A 24,931-nucleotide genomic window follows, 5' to 3' on the forward strand; every position below is an offset into this window, starting at 1 on the left:
AGTTAATATTAAAATAATTCTAGTCATAAATTTTTTTTAAGATTTTACTTATTTATTTGAGAGAGAGAGAGAGAGGGCTGAATGGCAGAGGGAGAAGCAGACTCCCTGCTGAGGAGGGAGCCCAACATGAGACTCAATCCAGGACTCCAGGATCATGACCTGTGCCAAAGGCAGATGTTTAACCAACTGAGCCACCCAGGAGCCCCTCCACTCATAAACTGTACTGCACCATTTCAGAGAAACAATTTTTTAAATATTATGAAGATTTTCCTTTTAGCAATGCTAAAAACCAGAAATATTTAAAAACCATATGGTTGGGGCACTTTGGTGGCTCAAATAGTTAAGCGTCCACCTTTGGCTCAGGTCATGATTTCCAGGTCCTGGGATTAAGCCAACTTCAGGCTCCCAGCTCAGCAGGGATTCTGCTTCTCCCTCTCCTTCTGCCTTTCTCCCTGCTTATGCTCTCTCTGTCTCCATCTCTCAAATGAATAAAATCTTTAAAAAACAACAACAACAACATATTTTTCCACTACTCAAGTATTCTGTGTATTATATAACAGTATAAGCACAGGCTCTCAATCACACACTTACATTTTACATTCTGAAAGAACAATGTTTGAAGACTCACATTACCTAACTTCAAGACTTACTTTATAACGAGAATAGTTAAAACCATTGGTAAAAGGACAGGCACAGAGATCAGTGGAACAGAACACATTATTCAGAAACAAACCACACCTATGTGGTCAACTGATTTTCTACAAATGGGCAAAGACAACCCAAACCAAGAATGAGTACTAGTTTATAGGACAAATGAACTAGTTCCTTCAACAAATAAATGGCTCATCTTTAAAGAACAAAGTAGTGTATTAAATAATATAAGATCTCTAGTAACAAAATGCCTGTAGACTTTATCTGGATCCCTGTGGAATAAGGCAACACAAAAAAGATACCTTTTCGTAAGCTATAATGTTAATTTGGTATTAGGTGTAGTTAATGTGTATAGCCAAAAGCTAGAAGCAACTAAGATGTTTCTCATTCAGTGAATCAATAAATAAATTGTGGTCCCTCCAGACCAGGGAATATTATTCAATGATAAAGAGAAATGAACCTCTGTCCTACCCGACATCTGGGAAGAGGGGAGGATGAAGAGTTGACGCATGGGGGATTTTCAGGGCAGTGAAACGACTCTATATAAATAAATTCTGTATATGACAGTGGATACAGAACATCGTATGTTTGTGAAAACACACGCAACTATACAATACACAGAATGAGCCCTAATGGAAACTATAAACTTTGATTAACAATAATGGATCAATATTGGTTCATCAGTTATAACAAACGTAGGGCACTAAAGAAGATGTTAATAAGAGGGAAAACTACATTTACCATTCTGCCCAATTTTTCCATAAACCTAAAACACAGATCTAAAAATTAGTCTATTAATTTTAAAAAATAATTATCACTATAAAATGGTCAAAATGCTATTACTTCATTCCATTAAAAAAAAAAGATATATATATGTATTTATGTGTACCTACACAGAGAAAAAGAATTAAAATATATTTCTGTGTGGCAGAACTGTGGGTCATTTAAAATTTTTTTCCTTTGTGCTTTTCTAAAGTTTCCATAATGAACCCAATGATACATAATGCTTTTTGAAAAAGTAAGATAAATAACTTTTTAAACTATTCAGAAAATTAAATACTTCTGCAAAGCTCACTCCACATAGATTTGTGGCTACACGCACTGAAAAATCTAAGCTACTTACCTTCAGGCATAATGTTTTGGGTCATCCGTGATCCAGCAGCAGGGGCAATAGTGTTACAATGAATGTTGCTTTTCTGGCCTTCAATTGCAAGGGTATTTGAAAGGCCCAGAAGACCCAGCTTTGCAGCACTATAATTGGCCTGGCCGAAGTTGCCATATATTCCTGAAGCAGAGGCTGTCATGATAATCCTAAAAGGAAGATCAATCTCTCAAAATCTCTTTTCCATGTTTTGATAACACAGCAACTCTAAGCCTTTTATTTTCTTTTTCGGTACTATTACACCCATCAAAGGAAATTCCGTATACTGTCATTAGGTTCCTACAGTCATGATTCATATATGCAAAATAATATTAATAATAGAAGTAATCTCTCAAAATTCAACTACAAGATTTAACGGTTTTAAAAAGAATCCCTAAAAAAAAAAAAAAGATCCCTGATTAAGACCAAATGAATTCAAGTATAAGAATCTATATTCAGGGACACCTGGGTGGCTCAGCTGGTTAAGCAGCTGCCTTCGGCTCAGGTCATGATCCCAGCGTCCTGGGATCGAGTCCCACATCGGGCTCCTTGCTCAGCAGGGAACCTGCTTCTCCCTCTGCCTCTGCCTGCCATTCTATCTGCCTGTGCTCGCTCTCTCCCTGCCCGCCTCTGATAAATAAATAAAATCTTAAAAAAAAAAAAAAGAATCTATATTCATTAGCTACTGAAAACAGCAATAAATATCTATAAACATAAAATAAAGTGAAAATGTGTAAGTTAAGGTTATGGTAAGAAACATTAGGAAAATCAGTTCTAATGCTTTAGTTTTTCATTACTTTGCCCCTCTCTTTCTGGGTAATATTAAATGCCTCATATCAAAACAATGCCACCTCTGAAATGTGAGCCCATCTCACCCTATTTAGTAGACCAAGTAAAATAATTTGGATCATTTATTTTCAGAAACTGAGAATCAGGAGAAGCTAGAACTGTCCAACAGGAACAGGTATCACAAACAGTTTCCTCTAGGAAATGTGTGTGAAATCCAGGTTAACAGGAAAGAGCCAGCCAGAGTCCATGGAGCCACCTTGTGGCTCTGCCACGTTCCTGGTCACTTGCACAGACACAGACACAGTCCTACAGCTCCCAAACAGTTTCTAAAGACCAACTCATGTCGGACAAGTACCAGCGAGCTAAACACAGCACTCGTCTCTCCTCAGCTGGTCAGTGGACACAGTATCACTATACTTTGGTTAGAGAATGAAGTACAGTTGAATCCTCACCATTTGTATACTGCTAGACTATCAAAATGAAAAGTGGGAGGTGAAAAGAAATATATAAAGTTGGCTGGCTCAGCTAATCCTTGACCAAATGACACCAATTTAATGAGAGGGTACATGCCAAGAGTACATTTTTTTTTTTTAAAGATTTTATTTATTTATTTGACAGAGAGAGATCACAAGTAGACAGAGAGGCAGGCAGAGAGAAAGAGAGAGAGAGAGGGAAGCAGGCTCCCTGCCAAGCAGAGAGCCCATGCGGGACTCGATCCCAGTACCCCGAGATCATGACCCAAGCTGAAGGCAGCGGCTTAACCCACTGAGCCACCCAGGCGCCCCAGCCAAGAGTACATTTTAAGTCTGCTCATGTCTGAAGAGATCTTCTTCAATGTCAAAGTACTTACCTTTCCCTGTTCACAAGGACCCATGCACTACATTCCCAACCCCCACCCCAAGAGGCACACACAACTCTACCTTCCGAACTTCTGTTTCTTCATATGATCCCAAGCTGCCCGGGTCACTTGGAAAGAGCCTCGCAAATGGACTCTGTGGATTATATCTAAAACAATAAATTACTTTTATTAGATACTTTGTCAAAAGTTAGATAGGCATGTCTCAGAATCAACATAAGCAATGATTTATTTATACAAAGATGTTTATTTTATACTAGCATTCAAGATCAACTACGGTCATATTGCTCCCTAAGTAAGCATTTTTGCTTATGTCCCAAGTATTTAACCAATCAACAGTTCATACCCATTCTCCCTACAATTTATGATAAAATTACTATAATCCCTATACACATCTAAATGCAATGCCATCTTTAATTTATGCTCACTTCCTATAAAAATCCACTAATACAAACATCCAAGAATTTTACACATAAAACTGGGACCAACACAAACATTAGTTAAAGTGTAATGTGTACAACTGTTGAATCACAATGCTGTGCACATGGAAATAAAAAATAAAAATGTTTTATTTATACTCCACAACTATACCCCAATACTCCAATAACAAGTATACTTCAATAATGAAAATTTTAACAAAACAAATAAATTTTTTAAAAAGCATAAGCACAACCTACACAGTTCACTGTCCAAAAATGTTTGCCAATTGATATTTCCCTAAACCCATATTTTTACAAGGGTAAATTGCAAATGAGTTGGGGCAGAAGGGATCAGAAAATGGAGGGAGAGATGTCCGGGGAGAGAGAGAGAGGACCATCTGTTCTTAGAGATGTCCATCTAATGAACAGACAACTTGGGGAATGATTCAGATAGACAACTCTAGATTTAATTTTACTCTTTTAATTACCAAGTTTTAGGTTTTTTTTTTTTAAGATTTTATTTATTTTTCAGAGAGAGAACACAAGAAGGGGGAATAGTAGGCACAGGGAGAAGCAGGCTCCTCGCTGAACAGGGAGCTTGAGGTGGGACTCGGTCCCAGGTCCCAGGACCCTGTCCCAGGTCCCAGGACCCTGAGATCATGACCCAAGCCGTAGGCTGTCGCTTACCCAACTGAGTCACCCAGGTGTCCCTAATTATCACGTTTTTAACCACTTTTAAAACTTTGATACTATTTATTTATTTCTGTTTCAGCCTGAAACCTCGACAAATGTTTCCATGGGTATATTAGAAGAATAATGTAAAAGTGACAAAAGGAACTTAAAAAAAGAAAAAGAAAGAAAAGGGAAAGGTCACCAAGGGGTTAGGAGTTGCAAGCTTAGGATGAACCGAGAGGAGCAAAAGGCCCACTGTTGCCCTGCCCCCGCCCAGAGCAGAAAAGAAATCAACAACATAAGCCCCTTTGGCCAACAAATCCTATCTTTCTCAGCTTCTTCCTTTACCCAGTGGTTAAATCAGAAAGAGGAAATTAAAAGCCCTTCTTTGCTTAATTCTCAATCACAGAGATGCTTTGCTTCTTCCCAAAGAACTGTGGCGTGCACCCCAGAAGCACGCTTCAACGACAGTGATATAATTTACCTTTGTTTGTGTGCTTCCTGCACTTCCAGCCCTCAGTTTGTTTTAGTTCTGATGTCTAATGAAAAGCAAAGCACAAAGGGCACCTGGATGGATCAGTCAGATAAGCATCTGCCTTCGGCTCAGATCATGATGCCAGCATCCTGGGACCAAGCTCAGCATCCGGCTCCCCACTCAGCAGAGAGTCTGCTTCTCCCTCTCCTTTTGCCCCTCCCCCCCAGTTGTGCGCTCTCTAGCTCTCTCTCAAATAAATAAAATCTTAAAAAAAAAAAAAAAGAAAAGAAAGGTATGAAGAGCAAACAGAAAAAAAAAGTGATTTGTTATTTAAACCTAATCTTTCCAATGTGCCATTCCTAATGGGATTTTCCCCTACTCACTAGAAGCTTCGAAATTACATCTAGGACCCTACCACCCCCTCCAGTTCTCAGATCTTGAACATTTTCAGGGCCCCAGACTCCCTTCCATATCCTGCTCTTGTTCTTGAAATAAGATTCACACCAGTAGCCAAGCATGTGGAAGACAAGTTAATACAGCTGGAAAAAGCTAACAACTTCTCAAGAAGAAAAAAAGGAAAACAAATGAAAGACAAAATCTTTCTGCCAAATGACTTAAAAAGTTTTCATTTATCAAATGTTCAAAAGAAAATAGGTTACTTCCAACCGTTGTGGTCATTTTCAGTTGTAAAGCTTATTCATCACGTTCATCATCTACATTAGCAAAGGCAAAAGTAGGTAGGAGCAGGTTTTTCCTTAAATGTATAAATATCTCAAATATTAAAACACTAAATGGATAGGTATGCTCCGCAGAGACAAATGTTACAAACAACTTACCCCAGTCTTCATCACTTATTCTACCAAAAGAATTGTCCCTCAGAATTCTAAAAACAATGATATTACATAGGTTAGGAGGAGGAAGAGTACCCACTTTTTAATAAAATCAAAAACTTCACAAGCACATTATTCTTGAAATGAAAAAAGAAATACTCACCCAGCATTGTTGACCACAATATCTACAAGATAAAAAAAATCCAAGTCACAAACATAAAAACAAGTGTATTAATTTGCAATGGCTTACAGCTCATATTTCTTTCAAAATTGGGCTTTTTCTCCCCACATGGAAAAGTAAATAATAATAGTAGCAGAAGAGTGCTATCAAAACAGAATTTTATACCTATAGAAAAACAAAACAAAAAACAAAGAAAAATCCTGATTCAGAAGTATCTCACCATGTCAGAGCTTTCCTCTCAAACTTTCATACGTAAAATGTTTCCACCTCCACCTTCTGCCAAAATTCTATCAGCATACAGAATTAACTGTTGCCCAACTCTTAGGTTCTTAGCATTCAATGGAAACGACAAGTCATCCTCATTTAACCTCAGGATTCACTCAGAACTGGTAAAAGTTTAAAAGATTTTTCTTTGCCACTCAAGAGTCGAAATTCCAAAAAGGAAACAGTTAGAGTTAGAAACTGATAGCCTATCTTAATACATAATTGCATTCTCATTATTAAAAAAAAAAAAAAAAAAAAAAAAAACAGGAATCACTTTTTAAGGCTCAACCATAATCTTGGGGCTGTTCTCACCCTGTTAACTTCACATCTTTGTGGCCTCTATCCCTCTGTGAAATTGTACGTCAACAAACTCCTTAAGCTCAACCCAACATAACAAGAAAAACAAATCTATTAGACCAAAAAAAAAGAAAAAAAGAAAAAAAGGCAGAGGGAGCACATTTGAATTACAAAAATTAATGTTTTCTAGAATGTAAAGATGCTGGGCTTTTCCATAGTTTGCACATTGAGGGAATGTTTCCCTGAAGTAATTCAATAACCTTTTACTAAAAATTAAAAAAAACTTAAAAAAATTTTTTTTTACTAAGAATGTGTGGAACTAAGCCAGGAAGATTATCTAGAGAGGGACAAACTCAATGACGCATTTGAAACCCTTCTCAAAAATAAAGATTTTTATTACATATACTTCATCTTAGTTAATTCACAAAGCATTGAATCCTTATGATCCAAATCATAATTATCTAAAAGATTCCATAGGATCCTCTATTGCCAAAATGTTTCTTTTATAAACACATTTGGGGTAGAATTCAGTTTTCACAAATAAGAAAATGAGAAAATGCTCATAATTTTTCAGGAGTTTTTAAATCCAAAAAACTATGAAACAAACTCAACACATTTTTGCATTAAAAAATGCCACCTGGAGCCTATTGGGAAATAAGGTAGGGTGTGTAAAATAATTAATTTGTAAAAGCAATTGAAAAACTTAGCTATATAAATAACTATAGATAAATAAATAAAACCTTGGTTATAAAGAAAAGGAATTTTTTATAAACAAAAGAAAAATCGAAAAATTTGTTTAAGAAAGTAGAAGCTGCTCTGTTAGTACATTAACACAAAGAAACATCACCTATTCTTCCAAAAGCTTCTAGTGCTGCCCTCACAATCTTCTCTCCCGCTTCCACTGAATCTGGAGGAAAGGAAAATTAGCACAAAACATCAGTACTGTCCCTCTCAAATAACTCCTAAATTCTGGATCAGAGCACATGACAGACACTATTCACTCAACAGAATTCATTTCGCCCAAAACAAATATATATTGCAGGCACATAACAAATTGAAATATAGATGATCTAATGTTACAAAGGAAATGCAGCTCCTAAAACAATTATTTAACCCGCCAAAAAGAAAAAAAAAATGGAGAGGGGAATAAAAAATTTTTGGCCAATACTATCTAATACAACACCGTCTCATACAAATTTCTGTGAGGATGGAAATGTCTTATTTCTGTAGTAATACTGTAGCCACTATCCATGTGTGGCTACTGAGCCCTTGAAATGTGGGCAGTTTAACAAACAAAGTGACTATTTGTTTAATTTGTATTTAATTTTCAATAGTCACAGAGGCACTCCCTCTACAAGATGCAAATCAGAATTGAGAAGGGAGGCCGGGGGTACATGTTTAATTTGAAAAAGCAGGCTCAAAGCTCAATAACTACATATGGAAACAAACCTACTATTTGTACATCACTATATACAAAAAGCAAAGCTCAACAAAATAGAGTGGGCTTTCTTCTTTTCTGCTCATCAGCCTAGGGAGAGACGCTCACGTCCCCAGAGTTGTGTGTCAAATGGCCAGGTATCAACATCCCACTGTCTCTCTCTATATTCTCTGCAATCCCTGTGGAGGAGCCAGGAAATAGACTCCCTTCCCTGAGATCCACAAAGATCTGCCAAAAGAGGCACCCCACTCAAGAAGGGAGAAGTAGGAGAAGCCTGCATATGCAGGCAAATCTTGGGAGCAGAGTACAGATAAGAGACCTTTGAGAAGTGAGAACCCGACAAGGCCATCCACAGTTTTCTTCACATGCAGGTGCCCAGCCCTTGCCATGGTTATGCAAGCCTCTAATTCTTTGTGTGAAAACCCTTCACACTTGGAAATCTGCAGGGCCTTGTTTTCCTACCTGCATCTTGACTGATTGATATTGGTTATATACCAACACTACGGGAAGAGGCAAGGGAAGGAGTCTGGAATTTTTCTCATTATAAAATAGATTTTTTTAAACTCCAGAATTTAAAAAAAAAGTTGAAAACATTTTTGTAGATCCTCAGTGAGAAAAGAAGACACTAAAATATCTGTCTCATTACTCCATAGAACATTTAAAACAAATCATATCCTATTTCCCTTCCTTTAAAATTTCAAAATCAAGAGACTGGCAATCTAATTTTACCTCTGGCTAATAAAAACAATCTAATTTACAGAAAAGTCAATAAGCACTCGTTTTTTAAAGTAAATCTGTTCAAGAAGGTTCCTTACAGATACTATTAGACTCAATACATCAAATGCTGTTTTCCTGGTGGCTTTAATGCCTAACTTTGACTCTTAAGTTTTTATAAAGGAAAGAAAGTCACATATAGCAATGATTACATGTGCAAAATGGAACTTAGTGTTTGGATACCAGAAAGGAGGCATTTTTCTTCTGATGCTACATTACCACACGAATTTTCCTAAAACAATTCTTAAAAGAATCTAATGTCATTCTGTAGAAAATAACCTAAAACCTTTTAGCTAAAACGGGTCTTTCAAAACAAAAGCATATTCCTATCCACATCATTAATAATTTACTGATTTTATCATGTGCTTATTAATAAAAATGTTAAATAAACAATATGCTGAAAGTTGACTCGTGAAATAATCTACATCAAAGGTTTTTAAAAGCCTCATATATTATATAAAATAGATAGCCAAACAGATGTGGCTGACTCAGAGAAAATCTAATCTCATAATCACACTGGAATGATGAGACATTTGCCCAATGATTATTAATGTGAGCAACAGCGTGAATTGAAGGAAAAGGCAAAAAACAGCATGGTGCTTTCAAATACCATACCATAGTTGGCCACGGCTTTTCCACCTTTACTTCTTATTTCTTCAACAACCTTATCAGCAGCGGCTAAGGAGCCTTTACTCAATCCCTTCATGTCCCCTCCCAAGTCATTCACTGCAATGCAAAAACAAACAAGAACTCATTTTTAAACCTTAAAATATGAACTGAAATAAAATGCCACTTTGAGTGTATCTCTTCTGTCACCTCCTCCATTCCTTCCCACTCTACCCCTGTCTTCTGTAACATGCCAAGAGATAACATACTTTCAACCATGCTTCTTTGTTTCTAGAGAGAGAGATAAAGCAGCAAAAATATTTAAACGCAGGTTCAGCTCATGAGATTTTAAACTTTGCAATGCTTTTCCTTTTTTGAAAAGAAAAAGAAAATGATTCAACCCACTTTGAGCAAAAAAGAATACTCATAAAACATACTGTATCAGGGTCTACCATGAAAGAAGTAAACATTTGTTAAAAGAGATCAGAAACATATACAGAAGTCATAAGTGTTCAGCCTCTAATTGGTATCATGACTCCACTGTTTGGTGTTTAACAACTGACCATATTCACCGCATTAAGATCTCGCTGTATCCAACTGTACAAACACTGATCAAGCATTTACTATTTGTAAGGAAACTGTACTACTGGGGCGCCTGGGTGGCTCAGTGGGTTAAAGCCTCTGCCTACACCTCAGGTCATGATCCCAGCGTCCTGGGATTGAGCCCCGAATCGGGCTCTCTGCTCAGCGAAAAGCCTGCTTCCTCCTCTCTCTCTCTCTGCCTGCTCTCTGCCTACTTGTGATCTCTGTCTGTCAAATAAATAAATAAAATCTTAAAAAAAAAAAAAAAAAGGAAACTGTACTACAGAGGGACACTAAAATGTAGGAGGATGGCACTGGTCCTTAAAGGCTTTCTCATCTACTGAACATTGAGTATGGGTTGGCTAGAGTAATACAAAATTTGCAACAAGTACATAAAGACCAACAGAACTAAATAATGGGGACAAATAAAGTTAGTGTACGTCACAATTTAAGGTAAAATTTACAAAATAACATGCTAAAACTACTAAGAAGATCCACAGATCAATTCCAAATAACTTGAAAAAATAAATAAATAAAAACGCTTCAGATAAATAATTTACATTGCAAAATGAACATTTTTTTTAAGATTTTATTTTTTTACTTGACAGAGATCACAAGTAGGCAGAGAGGCAGGCAGAGACAGAGAGAGGAGGAAGCAGGCTCCCCGCTGAGCAGAGAGCCTGATGAGGGGCTTGATCCCAGGACCCTGAGATCATGGTCTGAGCCGAAGGCAGAGGCTTAACCCACTGAGCCACCCAGGTACCTGCAAAATGAACATTTTGTAATAACATAATTACATAAGTTTAGAGGAACAACAATAAAAAATTAATCCAGAAATGGCACGGTAATATACTAAAATTTAAAGCCGTTTAATATTACCAAACTGATGTTTGCCACATCTGGAGTAAAAAACAAGATTTTTTTTTTCTTTTAAAGAATCTCTCTCTCTCTCTCTTTTTATTCAGGTGTTGGCTGGATGGGGTTGGGTGGTTGAAGATAAGGGAATGAGGCAGGGAAAAAGCCAATGCCAAACCATACTGAACATCTGCTATGTCAAATGTGTTTTCACATAACTTTTTTAAGGAAAAGGGTTTTTCAGAAGGTGGACTGGAATATATTTTTCTGCCAGTGTAGTCTTATTGTCTTACTGCAAATAAAAACTGGTATAAAGACACAAAGTAATGGAAAGAGGCTTACATTATTGCTAAAGAGATGAAAAAAGATTCTCAACACTAAACTCTTAATTGTTCATTTCTGTGCAATTACTCAAATGACAGGAAACAACTAGTAAAAAATAGCAGGAGTTTAAGACTCACAGCTAACAGTCTTGTAAGAGCCTTTTTAACTAAGTAAGGCAAAGTTCAAAAGCAAATTGGCGAACGGGATATTTGGAAAGAATTACTCCATTGTGCAATGGAACATTACCCTCAAGTGGAAATTGTTCAAAATGCAACCAAACAGGTTAAGCACTGAAGCTGTGTAAGTAACTGCCTGAGATCAGAGCCATACAGCTAAACAGCATCAGAACAGACTTATTCAAGACAAGGCTCCACATCAGAGTGTACTCAATGAACACTGACCCCATTCATCCTGCCACTGTCACCAGACCTAAATCTCAGAGTGAAAGCCTGGGAGAGCAACAATGGGAAAAGATCGTTTTGCAATTACATGCGAAGAGAAACCTACCCGTACTATGTGACACTGTTACCATTAAACGGATGGCTAAAATTCTAAGCAATAATAATCAAATAGAGTTTTAAAATACCATTTGTACCTCATACTGGTATATGTATACTTGACATTTTCAAAGTACCACTGGGTACACTGCAGCCTTTGATCTCCACAGAGTTTTTGAAATGTTGGCAGAACAGCTGTTTCCAGTTTCACAGATGAGAAAAGTCGGGAAGGCCTAGGGAACATGCCAGAGGAGCCAAGGCTGTAGGAAATGGCAAAATCCAGACTAGAACCTACACCTACCACAAAGCCACTCTGTTCCTCTAACATTGGAAGCAAGTTTCTTTTATCCAAAACAGAACACAATTTTTTCCACTAAACCAAAAGGGAACAACACAGAGTTGCCATACTCTTTCCATTGTTAGCCTGGAAGATACACTCACTCTCCTTTATCAGAAAGCTTCTCCAGAGCAGCCATCAGTGTTTCTAAATATGTGAAGGGCCACAAAGTGCAGTGGTAGTTTAGAAAGCAGGGTCTTAAATTAGGTTCCTGTACCTGATTTTCTTTGTCTGAATAACAGGATGGCATCAAAGGATCCTTACTGAGAGAAGAAATGGAAAATGAGAAACTGATCATCCCGAGTTCAGTCATTGGACCTCTTCTCCTGCTCATCTGTACTCACTACCCAGGTGATGTAATTCAGTCTCCTGGCTTTGGATACCATCTATAAACCGAGAATATTCAGACTGATGTAGTTGCAACCTGTCCCCCAACGACATCGGCTTGTAGGCCACTGTCTACTGAGTATCTCCTTCTGAAAGTCTAGCAGGAACATCTCCTCCCTCCCCATCTGACCCTCCTGTGGTCTTTCCCTATCTCAGTAAACAGCCTCTCAATATTCCTCCTTCCCTCGCAACCCACATCGGCAAAACAGCAAACCCCGCCCTATCTACCTTCAAAATATACCTAGAATTTAACCTCTTTGCCCCACCTCCACCCCTACGACCTATTTAAATCACCACTCTCTCTTCTGTGGATTATTGCAGTAACTTGATAGGACTCTCTGCTTTCTCTGCTTTAATGGAAAAATCATTAAGATGCCCAAGGAGAGTTAATGGTACGAAAGCCCCAGAGACCTCACCATCCTTCCCCACCTGCATTCTTGCTCCCCCACTGTTATTCTCTACACAGCAATCAGAAGCATCCACTTAGAGCTTAAATCAGATCAGACTGTTGCTCTATTTACACTCACCAATGGCTCCCCATCTCCAACAGGGTAAAAGCTGGTCCGGGCTCAGAGCTAAAGGATCTTCTGCAATCTGGCTCTCCGCAACCTCTCTGTTCTCATCTCCCGGTTTTGTCCCCTTTGATGACCTTGCTCCAGCTGCACTGGCCCTCTGACTGACCCTGAACACAAATGAGCCTACTCCTGACCCAAGACTGATGCACTCACTAGCTGGGCCCCCATCACAGGCTCCTGGGCCCCACATCTCAGTGGCACAATCCCTCCCTGCCCCCAGGTCCCTCCTCAGAGTTCTCTTCCAGGCCATTCACTAAGATTCTTTCTCCACAAAACTCTTAGTTAGCTGACAGAGTTTTACATAAGTATTTACTGTGTTTCCCCAAAGCTCCCCCCTCCAAACTAGAATGTAAGCTCTGTGAAAACAGGGACCCCATCTATTCTATCCCCCACTCTATTTCTTCGGCTCCTAGAACAGGCTTGCTACATGACAAGCACCCAATAAATAACTGTTGGATCAATAAAGGAGTCTATGTGATGATATCTACTAACTGTATAAAGAATTTTTAATTTTTCTATCATTTAAAAATTATAAACAACCCGGGGCTATAGTAGAGCTATCTTTAAAAGGTTGCCTCCCAACACCTGGGTTCGTGAAAGTCCTAAGAAGCATCTGGGGAAGGTGTGGGCATTGTATGTATAGCTCATTTATCATAAGCTGGAATCCACACATACCTTCTTGCGATCCTTCTCCATGTGTCATATAACCCATTCACTTAATCAGCATGTTATGTCCTTTTTTCCCATTTATTTATTTATTTATTTATTCAGCCATTTAATTTAAATTCCAGTTAGTTGGCATACAGCGCAATATTGGTTTCAGGAGAAGAGTTCATCACTTACACACAACACCCAATGCCCATCACCACAAGTGCCCTCCTTAATATCTATCCCCCATCTAGCCCATCCCCCACCCACCTTCTTCCATCGCCTCTCACTTTCTTCTCCATAGTTGAGTCTCTCATGATTTATTTCCCTCTCTTTCTCCCTCTCCTACATTCGTGCATTTTCTTTCTTAAATTCCACATGAATGGAATCACCTGTTACTTGTCCTTCTCTGATTGACTCATTTCACTGAGCACAGCACGCTCTCCCTCCATCCACATCACTGCAAATGGCAAGATGCCATTCTTTTTGATGGCTGGGTAGTATTCCTGTGTGTGTGTGTGTGTGTGTGTGTGTGTGTCTTTGTTATCCACTCATCACTCGATGGGCATGTGGGCTGTTTCCATAGTTTGGCTATTGTTGATAATGCTGCTCTAAACATCAGGGTGCATGTACTCCTTCGAATACATTCTTTGGGTAAATACTTACTAGTGCAATTGCCGGATGGAAGGGTAACTCTGTTTTCAGCTTGGTGAGGAACTCCCATATCATTCCCCGGAGTGGCTGCACCAGCTTCAGCATGTATGTCTTAAGTGATCGCTAAGCAAAGCACTGAGTTTACACTGGAGAGAATACATCAGTGCCTAAGGTAGACCCTTTTCTTTAAGGATCTAAAATAGAAACACGTTATATATAAGGAGGCTAGGATGCCCTTGCCTGAGCAAGACCTCAGGCTCACTTGGACATTCCAGGTCCTAAGCAAAGGGCCTCACACACGGCAGGCAGTCCCTACCATTGGCGCCATTCTTTTCCCTTTACAAAGGCCTTTAGTATTCTTTGTTTTTGTTTTTTTAAGATTTTATTTATTTATCTGACAGAGAGAGAGACAACAAGAGAGGGAACACAAGCAAGGGGAGTAGGAAAGGGAGAAGCAGGACCTCCGGCCAAGCAGGGAGCCCCACGCGGGGCTCAAGCCCAGGACCCCGGCACCATGACCAGAACTACAGGCACAGCCCAACAGCTGAGCCACCCAGGTGCCTAGGCCTTTAGTTTTTTGTTTTTGTTTTTTTTTATTTTATAAACATATAATGTGTCATTAGCCCCAGGGGTACAGGTCTGTGAGTCACCAGGTTTACACACTTCACAGCACTCACCATAGCACATACCCTCCCCAATGTCCACAATCCCACTACCCTCTCCCGACCCCCTCCCCCCATCAACACTCAGTTTCTTTTGTGAGATTAAGAGTCTCTGATGGTTTGTCTCCCTCCCAATCCCATCTTGTTTCATTTATTCTTTTCCTACCCTCCAAACCCCCCATGTTGCATCTCTACTTCCTCGTATCAGGGAGATCATATGATAGTTGTCTTTCTCCGATTGACTTATTTCACTAAGCATAATACCCTCTAGTTCCATCCACGTCATCGCAAATGACAAGATTTCATTTCTTTTGATGGCTGCATAGTATTCCATTGTGTGTATATATACCACATCTTCTTGATCCATTCATCTGTTGATGGACATCTAGGTTCTTTCCATAGTTTGGCTATTGTGGACATTGCTGCTATAAACATTCGGGTGCACGTGCCCCTTTGGATCACTACGTTTGTATCTTTAGGGTAAATACCGAGTAGTGCAATTGCTGGGTTATAGGGTAGTTCTATTTTCAACTTTTTGAGGAACCTCCATGCTATTTTCCAGGGTGGCTGCACCAGCTTGCATTCCCACCAACAGTGTAGGAGGGTTCCCCTTTCTCCGCATCCTCGCCAGCGGGGATTTTCTGACTTGTTAATTTTAGCCATTCTGACTGGTGTGAGGTGGTATCTCATTGTGGTTTTGATTTGTATTGCCCTGATGCCAAGTGATGTGAAGCATTTTTTCATGTGTCTGTTAGGCCTTTAGTTTTTGATGTCACTTAATCCCCACCATAATTCTCAAAGTTTGATAAGGTGGCTACTAAAGTGTAAGAGATCATATGGTTGGGCAGCATAGCCAGGACTGGAAGCCCAACCTGACTTGGAAGGCAGTGTTTTTCCCACCACCGTTTCCCTTTCAGCTGTGAGGATCACACAGGGCTTGGAAACACAGACTCTGTCATCAGGCCCTGGGAACCTAAGAGTCTTCTTTACCAGCCACTGTGTAACAGCAGCACAGGCAAGCAATCATGCCCATCTTAAAGGATTGTGATTTCAATGACCGAAGGTGCTCCTTCTCCAGTTCAAGAACTGAAAAGGTTCTGCCTTTCTAATGGTCAAGAGAGGTTCTTCCTGCTGAGTCATCTTTCTGCTCATGCCCTCAAGAGAAAACTTAAAACTCGGAGTCCTGCCTATGGCTCCTGAGAAAAGTCCAAAAAATTCCAGTGTCAACACTCACAGGCATGTAAAACCATTTCCTGTAAGATATAATTTAGACAACACTGAACATCCCTTGTTGTAACCAGTTCTTATACCCAGACTGCAATCTCCCACAATTCTTTCTATTATGGGATATAAAACACAGCAATCATATTAACATGAAGTCAGAGAGTATCCTTTGTGATGCTTGGCCAAGGGATTTCCCCTGGCCAAAGAAACAGGAGTGGCAGTGGCAAGCTAAGAAGAGACTTAGGAGCCATCATGGATCCACTGGTTTCCTCCCTCCGTCCCAAGAACAACAATGTCCCAGACAGAAGCTGCTCCTTTAGCTCGGATCCTGAAATTAGGAAGACACTGAGAGCAGAGACACAGTTGACTGGACGCTAAAAGGCCACAAAAGCATGAAATAATTCTTTACTATTATCAGACATTGAGATTTGTGTGTTAACCCAGCATAAGCCAGCATAAGGTGACTTACATGAGAAACAAACTACTCTACCCTTTTGGTCTTACTTCTTAAGGAACTCTGAGCTAGTCATAACATTAGGAGGAATCACTTTTTCATAGACAAGATACTCTGATGTCATACCCACCCAGGTTTATTTATTCCTCTACTTTTTCTTACTCATGTAAAAAATACACTGGGCAGAACAAAAATTAACAAAGAAGAAACAGTAGTGTGTGTAATGCAAGCTAGAAACAGGTATCTGAAAAGCTAAAACTAGGGGGTAGCAGTGGCCAGGGAGGAACACAACTTGCAGCTGGTCTAGAAAGTTCACAGGTAGGTCACAAAAAAAAAAAAACAGTAGAAAAAAATCCACCAAAAGCTAAGCCATTGGGCGCCTGGGTGGCTCAGTGGGTTAAGCCGCTGCCTTCGGCTCGGGTCATGATCTCAGGGTCCTGGGATCGAGTCCCGCATCAGGCTCTCTGCTCAGCAGGGAGCCTGCTTCCTCCTCTCTCTCTCTGCCTGCCTCTCTGCCTACTTGTAATCTCTCTCTGTCAAATAAATAAATAAATCTTTAAAAAAAAAAAAAAAGCTAAGCCATTTCAACAGACTGACTTTCCCCTTAACCAAACGAAATCTGGCTCTTCAGCCAAGTATGACAAATGATTTTGCAAGCCCTTAACCAAACAAAATCTGGCTCTTCAGCCAAGTACAACAAATGATTTTGCAAGACACAGAACCTGTCCTGCTGGACTTCACCAGCACTTGCTGCAATGACAAAATAAAAAGACATACAAGACCTCTTTCTCTTTTTGTTAGAATTTTAAAGCTCCTGTTCTGAATTTAATAAACTCAACAGTAAGAGATCAATACAGGAAAAATGACCCACATGAACACACGATGCTGTAAAGTTTTTACAAAATAAGTTTATAAACTAAGATTGTATCTTAATCCCACACAAAAAAAGGAATTTATTTGACCAATCTCAAAAGACACACCTTCCCCACCCCAACCCCCTCCAAGAAGAGTCTATGTCAAACAACAAAAAAGGACCAGTGAACAAAGTACCTTCTCTGCACAAGGAAATAGTCTAGGTCCTTTAGAAGATACAGAAGATAAAACCCACACAGACCTGAGCAGGAAAAAAAGGTAACTAAATCAAAAGTTATAGGGTAAAAATATTAAGCAGCAGCAACAGAAATAAGAGAAAAAACAGGAACATGGGACTATGGACCTTGACAATGAAGCATCTTGCGAAAATCTGGCAAAAGGGGCCTGAACGGAGCCCACGCCCTCTGGCTAAATACCAAAATAACAAAACTGGTGCTTGCCACAAGGAGCAGAGATATGCCTTTAAACAAGGAACATCCAAAGATTCTATGTCCCTTACATAAAGATAAGCTACATATCCACCTGAGGGAGAAGAGTATAATTAAATGTCCTGCTTGCATGTTCTTTATCTAGAAAACCAGGGTGCCTGCTTACCCTTTTCTTATACATGTCTCCAAACACAAATTGGGGGAAATTTATCTCTCTCTGTGCCTTAGTAAGAGGTAGAAAAACGGTCATTATTAAGCCCTTGTGGGCCAACAATTTTATCTCAACAAAGAGACTAGTAAATACTAGGCCCTATCGTCTGCTCTACCTACTATGTATCCTGCACTGAGCACTCGTTCAGTTACTGTCCAACAAGGCTTGGCGGCAGACAAATCCACTCCCGCGTGCATACCACATCATGCCAGACCAAAACATTTAAATTATTAAAACCTCGCACCTTGTGATCCTTCAATGCAGCGTCTTCCAACTGATGACCATAATAAAATTCATCCAACTGTCCCTTCAACGAAAACTTTAAAGATTTGTTGGTAAAAACTTCCCGAGGAAAAATTTTGATGAAAGAGATTTAAAAAGAAACAAAAAAAGAAAAAAGAAACATACTTTGGATTCCCTGAATCCAAACTTCTTATTTTTATCAATATATTTATACTTAAAGGGATTCATTCTGCATCAGCCTTCTGTCTCAAAAAATTACAGCTCACAGTTTACCAAATTCAAGAATTTCCTTCTGTATAATGAATGGGTGACCACCTTATCAATTCTGTTCAGCTTCAGACTCTGCGGAACTAGTCTACTTTAAAAAAGTAAATTAGATGGGGCGCCTGGGTGGCTCAGTGGGTTAAAGCCTCTGCCTTCGGATCAGGTTGTGATCCGAGAGTCCTGGGATCAAGCCCCGCATCAGGCTCCCTGCTCAGCGGGGAGCCTGCTTCCTCCTCTCTCTCTGCCTGCCTCTCCACCTATTTGTGATCTCTGTCAAATAAATAAATAAAATCTTTAAAAACAAACAAAAAAAAAGTAAATTAGAAAGTCAGCCTCAAGGAGGAATACTTTTGCCAGCAGAAGAAATAATGAGGATGAAATCTGACATTGACAAATGATTTCACATAAAGACAAAGGTGACTGACTTGTGTGGATGGTACTTTCAATCCCAGCTACTCGTTAAAAAGGAAATTTTATCAACTTACCAACAACGAATGCTCCTCTTTCTGCAAAAGCCAGGGCATAGGATCGGCCCAGGCCTAAAAAAAAAAAAAAACAAAGGCATCAAGAGAGTTGAACAAATGTTAGCAATTTTGGGGTCCATTCAAATCAACCCCTATTTTAAAGTAACCGGCAAGGGGTGCCTGGGTGGCTCAGTGGGTTAAGCCTCTGCCCTTTGGCTCAGATCATGATCTCAGGGTCCTGGGATCCAGCCCCGCTTTGGGCTCTCTGCTCGGCGGAGAGCCTGCTTCCCCCAACTCTCTGCCTGCCTCTCTACCTACTTGTGATCTGTCAAATAAATAAATAAATAATCTTTAAAGTAAGTGGCCAGCAATTAACTACATTATAATGATAGGACTCTCCCCATCTAGCTCACCCTCTTCTACTTACAGAGGTCAGAAAGCTTAAAACCGTATTTTCCACCTATTCTGCCCACCATTTCCCAACCTCCTACCCCGATGCTAGGAGGCTCCAAGGTTCCACCGTTAAAGGCATTTCCACTTCTGGAAGGTGGAAATGTGCCAAGTTATCTTATGGTGACTTCTGGCTGTCACCACTGGTTAAGGAGCTGCTTTCCGAAATCTTCCCAGGTATTAAGAAACAGTGTGTGTAGTTCTTGATTGAGCTCCCTCTTGATCAAGCTCCAGCTGGCAGCTTCCACTCTTTAGACCCTTGGTACTGTGTGGCTATTTGGACTGTAGCAGTTCCAACAGCAGCCCCCGAGTTAGGAATTCCCTCCTGAACCAGTTACGATGGTTCCACAAGTCATTGCAAGACAAAATGTCAAATACCCAACTGCCTGTAGTAGTTTTGTTTTGTTTTTTAATTCTTTAATTTTATTTTTTTAAGTAGACTCTATGCCCAACATGGGGCTTGAACTCATGACCCTGAGATTACAAGTCACATGCTCCACCCACTGAGCTAGCCAGGCATCCCCTAAATACCTGTATTAAATCCTTTCCTGCTTCAAATATCTAGTGATTTCTATATCCTGTACCAAACCTTGACTACACAATTACCAAACACAAAAAATATTTATTTCAGACTCAGAGGTACAAGGTGTAAATTTGTTATCCAAAATATATACATATACTTATATAGGTTTTAGAGGTACAGAGTATCTCAGGATAAATATATATGAAATGGCAATTATGAAGTTACCTCTGGAAAGAGAACTGTGTAACTAGCAACCAAGGGTGGAAGACTTACTTCTATATTATTTAAATCATTTTAACATATATATATATATCTTTTTCATTTAAATTACCTGATAAATTTAATTAGTAGCTTATATTTAATTTAAATTGATAAAGCAGCATACAAATAACAAATTAAGATTGCTAAAAGTATCAGGCTCTTCTAAAAAGAACCCAAAAATATAAAATTTTCCAAAACTGAAATATATCACCAAATAACTTATTTTAGAAGCTAATTCACTTTGAATGGGTAAGAGAGACTTTAGCCAGACACTCAAGGGAGGCTATCTGTTAAGTGTCTGCCTTCGGCTCAGGTCATGATCCTGAAGTCCTGGGATCGAGCCCCCCATCTGGCTCCCAGGGAGCCTGCTTCTCCCTCTGCCTGCTGCTCCCCTTGCTTGTGTGTGCTCTTTCTCCAAGTAAATAAATAAATCTTTAAAAAAAAAAGGGGAAAAGTCTTCAGCCAATACATGTAACTTAAGTCCTCTCATATCTTATCAGATCAAGGCTGAAGCACGTGTTCTAAACATTGTTGTTTTTAAGGAAATCAAAGGTTTATGACCAGAAGATCCTGGAATGCAAAATTAATGGTAACACAATAGAAAATCAATGGATGAAAGGAATGGGGTGAGTCGCTGGTAGAGAGAGTGACCTAATTTAATAAGAGAACTGTCTCAACTTAAAATCAAGTTATATAGTTCTCTCAAAAGATAATGTAAATGATGTTCCTTTATCATCAAGGCCGGTATAAACTATACACAAATCTGCATATAAAGTCAAAAGTGACAGTCTCCTTTCTTTTCCCTCCAACCCCACTAACTCATTAACAGATTAGGAAGGACCCTTGCATAGTGTTTATATAAACATTATTTAATACTTTATGTCCATTAGTCTGCCTCTCCAATTAAACTAGAACGTCCTTGACAGCTGAGACTGAATATGTCACGCTTTTGTATTTCCCACACAACCCAGCACAGCTTTAGAGTCAAAGGCACAAAAAGTTAAATCCAAGAGCCTCCATTTCATCATAATCTCTTAATTCCCTCACATCTTCCTAATTCTTAATTCTCTTCTCACCCACACCTAAATTCACTGCCAATCACTCTTCTTCATTTCTTTTTTTATTTGACCTTAATTTCTTTAACACTGTCAAATCTCAGTTGACTCTTAACTCAAACTGCTCATTTAGGGTTAGGTAGTTTACACTCCTAAGTTAACAACAAAGCCCCTGAAAATAGCTCCCTAGACTATTTCCCTTTCCAGCTTTACTCAGAATCTCCAGCTACTCACACACTTCTCACTAGTTCCAGATGCAAAATCTGTGCTCTCAAAACCCTCTGAAATTCAAAATGACTGGACTTCCTTCCTTCTTCCATGGCCCAAATCCTCAACTTTCAACAGTTACATTCCCAACAACCACTTCAGTCAATCAATAAATGGCTATTATACCCTGTTATTCCCCTGTTATACCACCAACCACGGCAAAATACTCCAGCTGAAGTACTGTGCTTGGCTTGATAAGCACAGAGAATTGTGTGGACAATCCTATAACTCTCCTTCCAGGTCTCCCAATAAACTAATCTGTATTTCAAGCTAAACAACAGCACCTGAATAGTGCAAATATATATATAGATATAGATTTTTTTTTTAAGATTTTACTTATTGATTTGAGAGACAGAGCACAACCAAGGTAAGCAGCAGAGGGAGAGGGAGAAGTAGGCTCCCTGCTAAGCAGGGAGTCCGACTCAGTCCCAGGACCCTGGTATCATAACCAAAGCCAAAGGCTGACACCCAGGTACCCTGATAAATTTCTCTTATCTGTAGAATAGGAGGGGGTTGGAGTCAAACTAATTCTCAAATCAGGCCCTGCAGGCATTCATGGATACCCTCCTGGGATGTTCAGCACTGACTCAGTTATATGGGTATGAATCTCTAAATGAGAAACCCAAGACCTCAAGGACAAGTCTCCATGATAGGAATGCAACTTGATCTCTGTCTCCGTTTTTCAATGATGACCTAGGACAGTCTCAACTTCACTACAAAATTATTTATCTCCCTCAGATCAGCAAGAGTTGGTGACCATACCATAATCCAGGCAAGGGAAAGTCTGCAGGGCTCTATAAACAGGAGGTACTAAGTCCATTATTGTCTACTCACAACTCATTAATGATTCACAAGATCAGTTTAGGAGATCACAATGTGCATTTACTTAGTGAAATAGAAAATTTTAGAGGGTACTTCATTTACCATGTATCATGTCATGAATGGTGTATTGGGTGTCCTGGGTCATGGTGCAAAAGGTATTTCAAACTGCAAATCACTCACTATTTAAACAGGCTTACAACACTCAATGCATCACTTAATTATTTCCATCAAAGGCAAAGTGTAAACAAAATGCTCTCCAGGGGCACCTGGGTGGCTCTGTTGGCTAAGCAACCAACTCTTGATCTCCCCTCAGGTCTCAAGCTCAGGGTCATCAGCTCAAGCCCAGCACTGGGCTCCAAGCTGGGCATGGAGCCTACTTTAAAAAAAAAAAAAAAGAAAGAAAGAAAGAAACTAAAGAAAGAAGGTTTCCCAAAAACATAGGATCATTTTAGGATGAATATAGCTATGGGTATAAAATTTTTGGCCACCAATTAAGACTAAAAGCAACTTGGGAATGGGGGCATTAGAATCTATCAACAAAGACGTGAAGATACAAATAGATTAACTGACAATTCCACTGTTGTGACTTTTAATACACAATTTAAATTAATTACATATTAGGTCTATTCTAGATAGAAGGTACCAGCCATGGGAATCAAAGGCAAAGAAGGTCAAGATCCCAACACCTGGGGGTTAGAGCGGTCACCCGCTGGTGGGAAATAGCATATAATCACAGGACAGACCACCACCATGGGTATGAGCGGTTTTCCTCTTTTTTTTTTTTTTTTTCCCTCCTTCAAGAATAGGGTTTTTCCACCTAACAAATCTCCATTCTGATCTGGCCCACTCCAGAAATATCCACCCCCCCACCCCGCCAAGTTTCTGTTGTTCCTATCCCACGCCCACCCTAACACCTGCCTGACTCCCGCAGGCATTCTGAGTTTACAACTCGCACCAAGAGCCCAGCCTGTCCACTACAGTGTTTGGCTAGATAAGCACACAAACGCCAACGAGAAGACACTCCCCAGACACCCCTCTCTAAAGAAGAACCTCTCATAGGCTTAGAACCATGTGAAAGAGGAAGAGAAACACTGCACAGCTGACTTTTCAAAGGCAAGGGGCTGCCATCCCTCCTCCTCTGGGGGTGACTCCTGTCGCGCCCGGCTTTTCCACCGCCTTCTGAGGACTCGACAAGAGGCCTCAGGCGAGAAGAGAGGCCACCCAGCATCAGTGAGAACTTTTATCGAGTCCTGACCACCGCAGGGCAGCCCGGCCCCTCTCTCTCTTGCAGGACCCCCGGGGGCCTTGGGAAGCTGCACGGGACTCTGTGACAGGGCGGCGGGGGGGGGGGGGGCGGTTCTGGACTCAACGCCGGCCAGGCCCACCTCTCCCTCCTCGGCAGAGTCGGCACCTCGAGAACGGCCGTTACCCGCCCTCCCACCCGGCCCACCGGTCCCCTGGCTGGTTCTTCACGCCGCCTTCACCCGGCCCCCACCGCCGCCCCATCACCGCCCGCAGCCCCCGGGACAGCAGCTGCGGCTGCGCGTGGAGTCCGGGACGAGAAGGGGGGCTCCGGGCGCCAAGGCTAGGCGGGCGTCCGCTCTCCGGCTTTCGCGTGCTCACCTCCCCCCGCGCCGGTGACCAGTACCACCCGCCCGTCGAAACGCAGCAGCGAGGCCATGAGTCCAGCCTGCTGCGACACAGACACACAAGCCGAATCGCTGCAGCTCCCCCTGCGACACGCCGAGGAAAGATGGAATGGAAGAGGAGGGATGGGAGTGACCTGAGGGCTTCAGGGAAGGAAAAGGACGCACTTCCAAGTGCGCCTGCGCGGGAATCCCTTGGAACTCTGGGAAATGTAGTCCAGTGGGAAATGTAGTCCAGGGCCTGGGAGAACCTTTTTTTTTTTTTTTTTTTTTTTTTTTTAAAGATTTTATTTATTTATTTGACAGAGAGAAATCACAAGTAGGCAGAGAGGCAGGCAGAGAGAGAGAGGGGGGAAGCAGGCTCCCTGCTGAGCAGAGAGCCCGATGCGGGACTCAATCCCAGGACTCTGGGATCATGACCTGAGCCAACGGCTTAACCCACTGAGCCACCCAGGCGCCCTCGGAGAACCTTTTTAAGAGGTTTGACTTTAAAGGGCCACTTTCGCTGTTAAAAGTAATGGGATCCTCGAGGACCTGTGTGATAAATGGCTGACAGGGCACCAAACGTACATCCATTCTCCTATCATTTTGTCATTCATTCAACAAGTGTTTTCTGGACTTAGGCGCTAGCCTAAAGAAATAGGACGCAGCCCCCTTTTTTTTTTTTTTTAAGATTTTATTTATTTATTTGACACAGAGAGAGAGATCACAAGTAGGCAGAGCAGCAGGCAGAGAGAGAGGGGGGAAGCAGGCTTCCTGCCAAGCGAGAGCCCGATGTGGGGCTCGATCCCAGGACCCTGAGACCATGACCTGAGTTAACCCACTGAGCCAC

At 40.6% G+C, this 24,931-nt stretch overlaps 1 protein-coding gene and 1 non-coding gene across 2 annotated transcripts in view; both read right to left on the reverse strand.

Annotated features, from left to right (window-relative positions):
• The window catches only part of HSD17B4 (hydroxysteroid 17-beta dehydrogenase 4), a 90,342-nt gene extending 66,104 nt beyond the window's left edge, over positions 1-24,238 (reverse strand). The window contains exons 1-8 of the mRNA XM_059175792.1: positions 24,077-24,238; positions 19,097-19,150; positions 9,403-9,513; positions 7,423-7,482; positions 5,997-6,018; positions 5,840-5,886; positions 3,502-3,586; positions 1,775-1,962 (exon numbers count right to left, since the gene is read on the reverse strand). Of these exons, the coding sequence (XP_059031775.1) occupies positions 1,775-1,962; positions 3,502-3,586; positions 5,840-5,886; positions 5,997-6,018; positions 7,423-7,482; positions 9,403-9,513; positions 19,097-19,150; positions 24,077-24,134 (625 nt within the window). The 5' untranslated portion in view covers positions 24,135-24,238. The remainder of the gene's footprint in view (positions 1-1,774; positions 1,963-3,501; positions 3,587-5,839; positions 5,887-5,996; positions 6,019-7,422; positions 7,483-9,402; positions 9,514-19,096; positions 19,151-24,076) is intronic.
• On the reverse strand, positions 19,971-20,043 carry TRNAT-UGU (transfer RNA threonine (anticodon UGU)). The gene has a single exon. It is a non-coding gene; the product is annotated as a tRNA-Thr (tRNA).
• Positions 24,239-24,931: the final 693 nt, after the last annotated feature.

This window comes from Mustela lutreola, chromosome 5 (genome assembly GCF_030435805.1).
Source record: "Mustela lutreola isolate mMusLut2 chromosome 5, mMusLut2.pri, whole genome shotgun sequence".
Lineage (NCBI taxonomy): Eukaryota > Metazoa > Chordata > Mammalia > Carnivora > Mustelidae > Mustela > Mustela lutreola.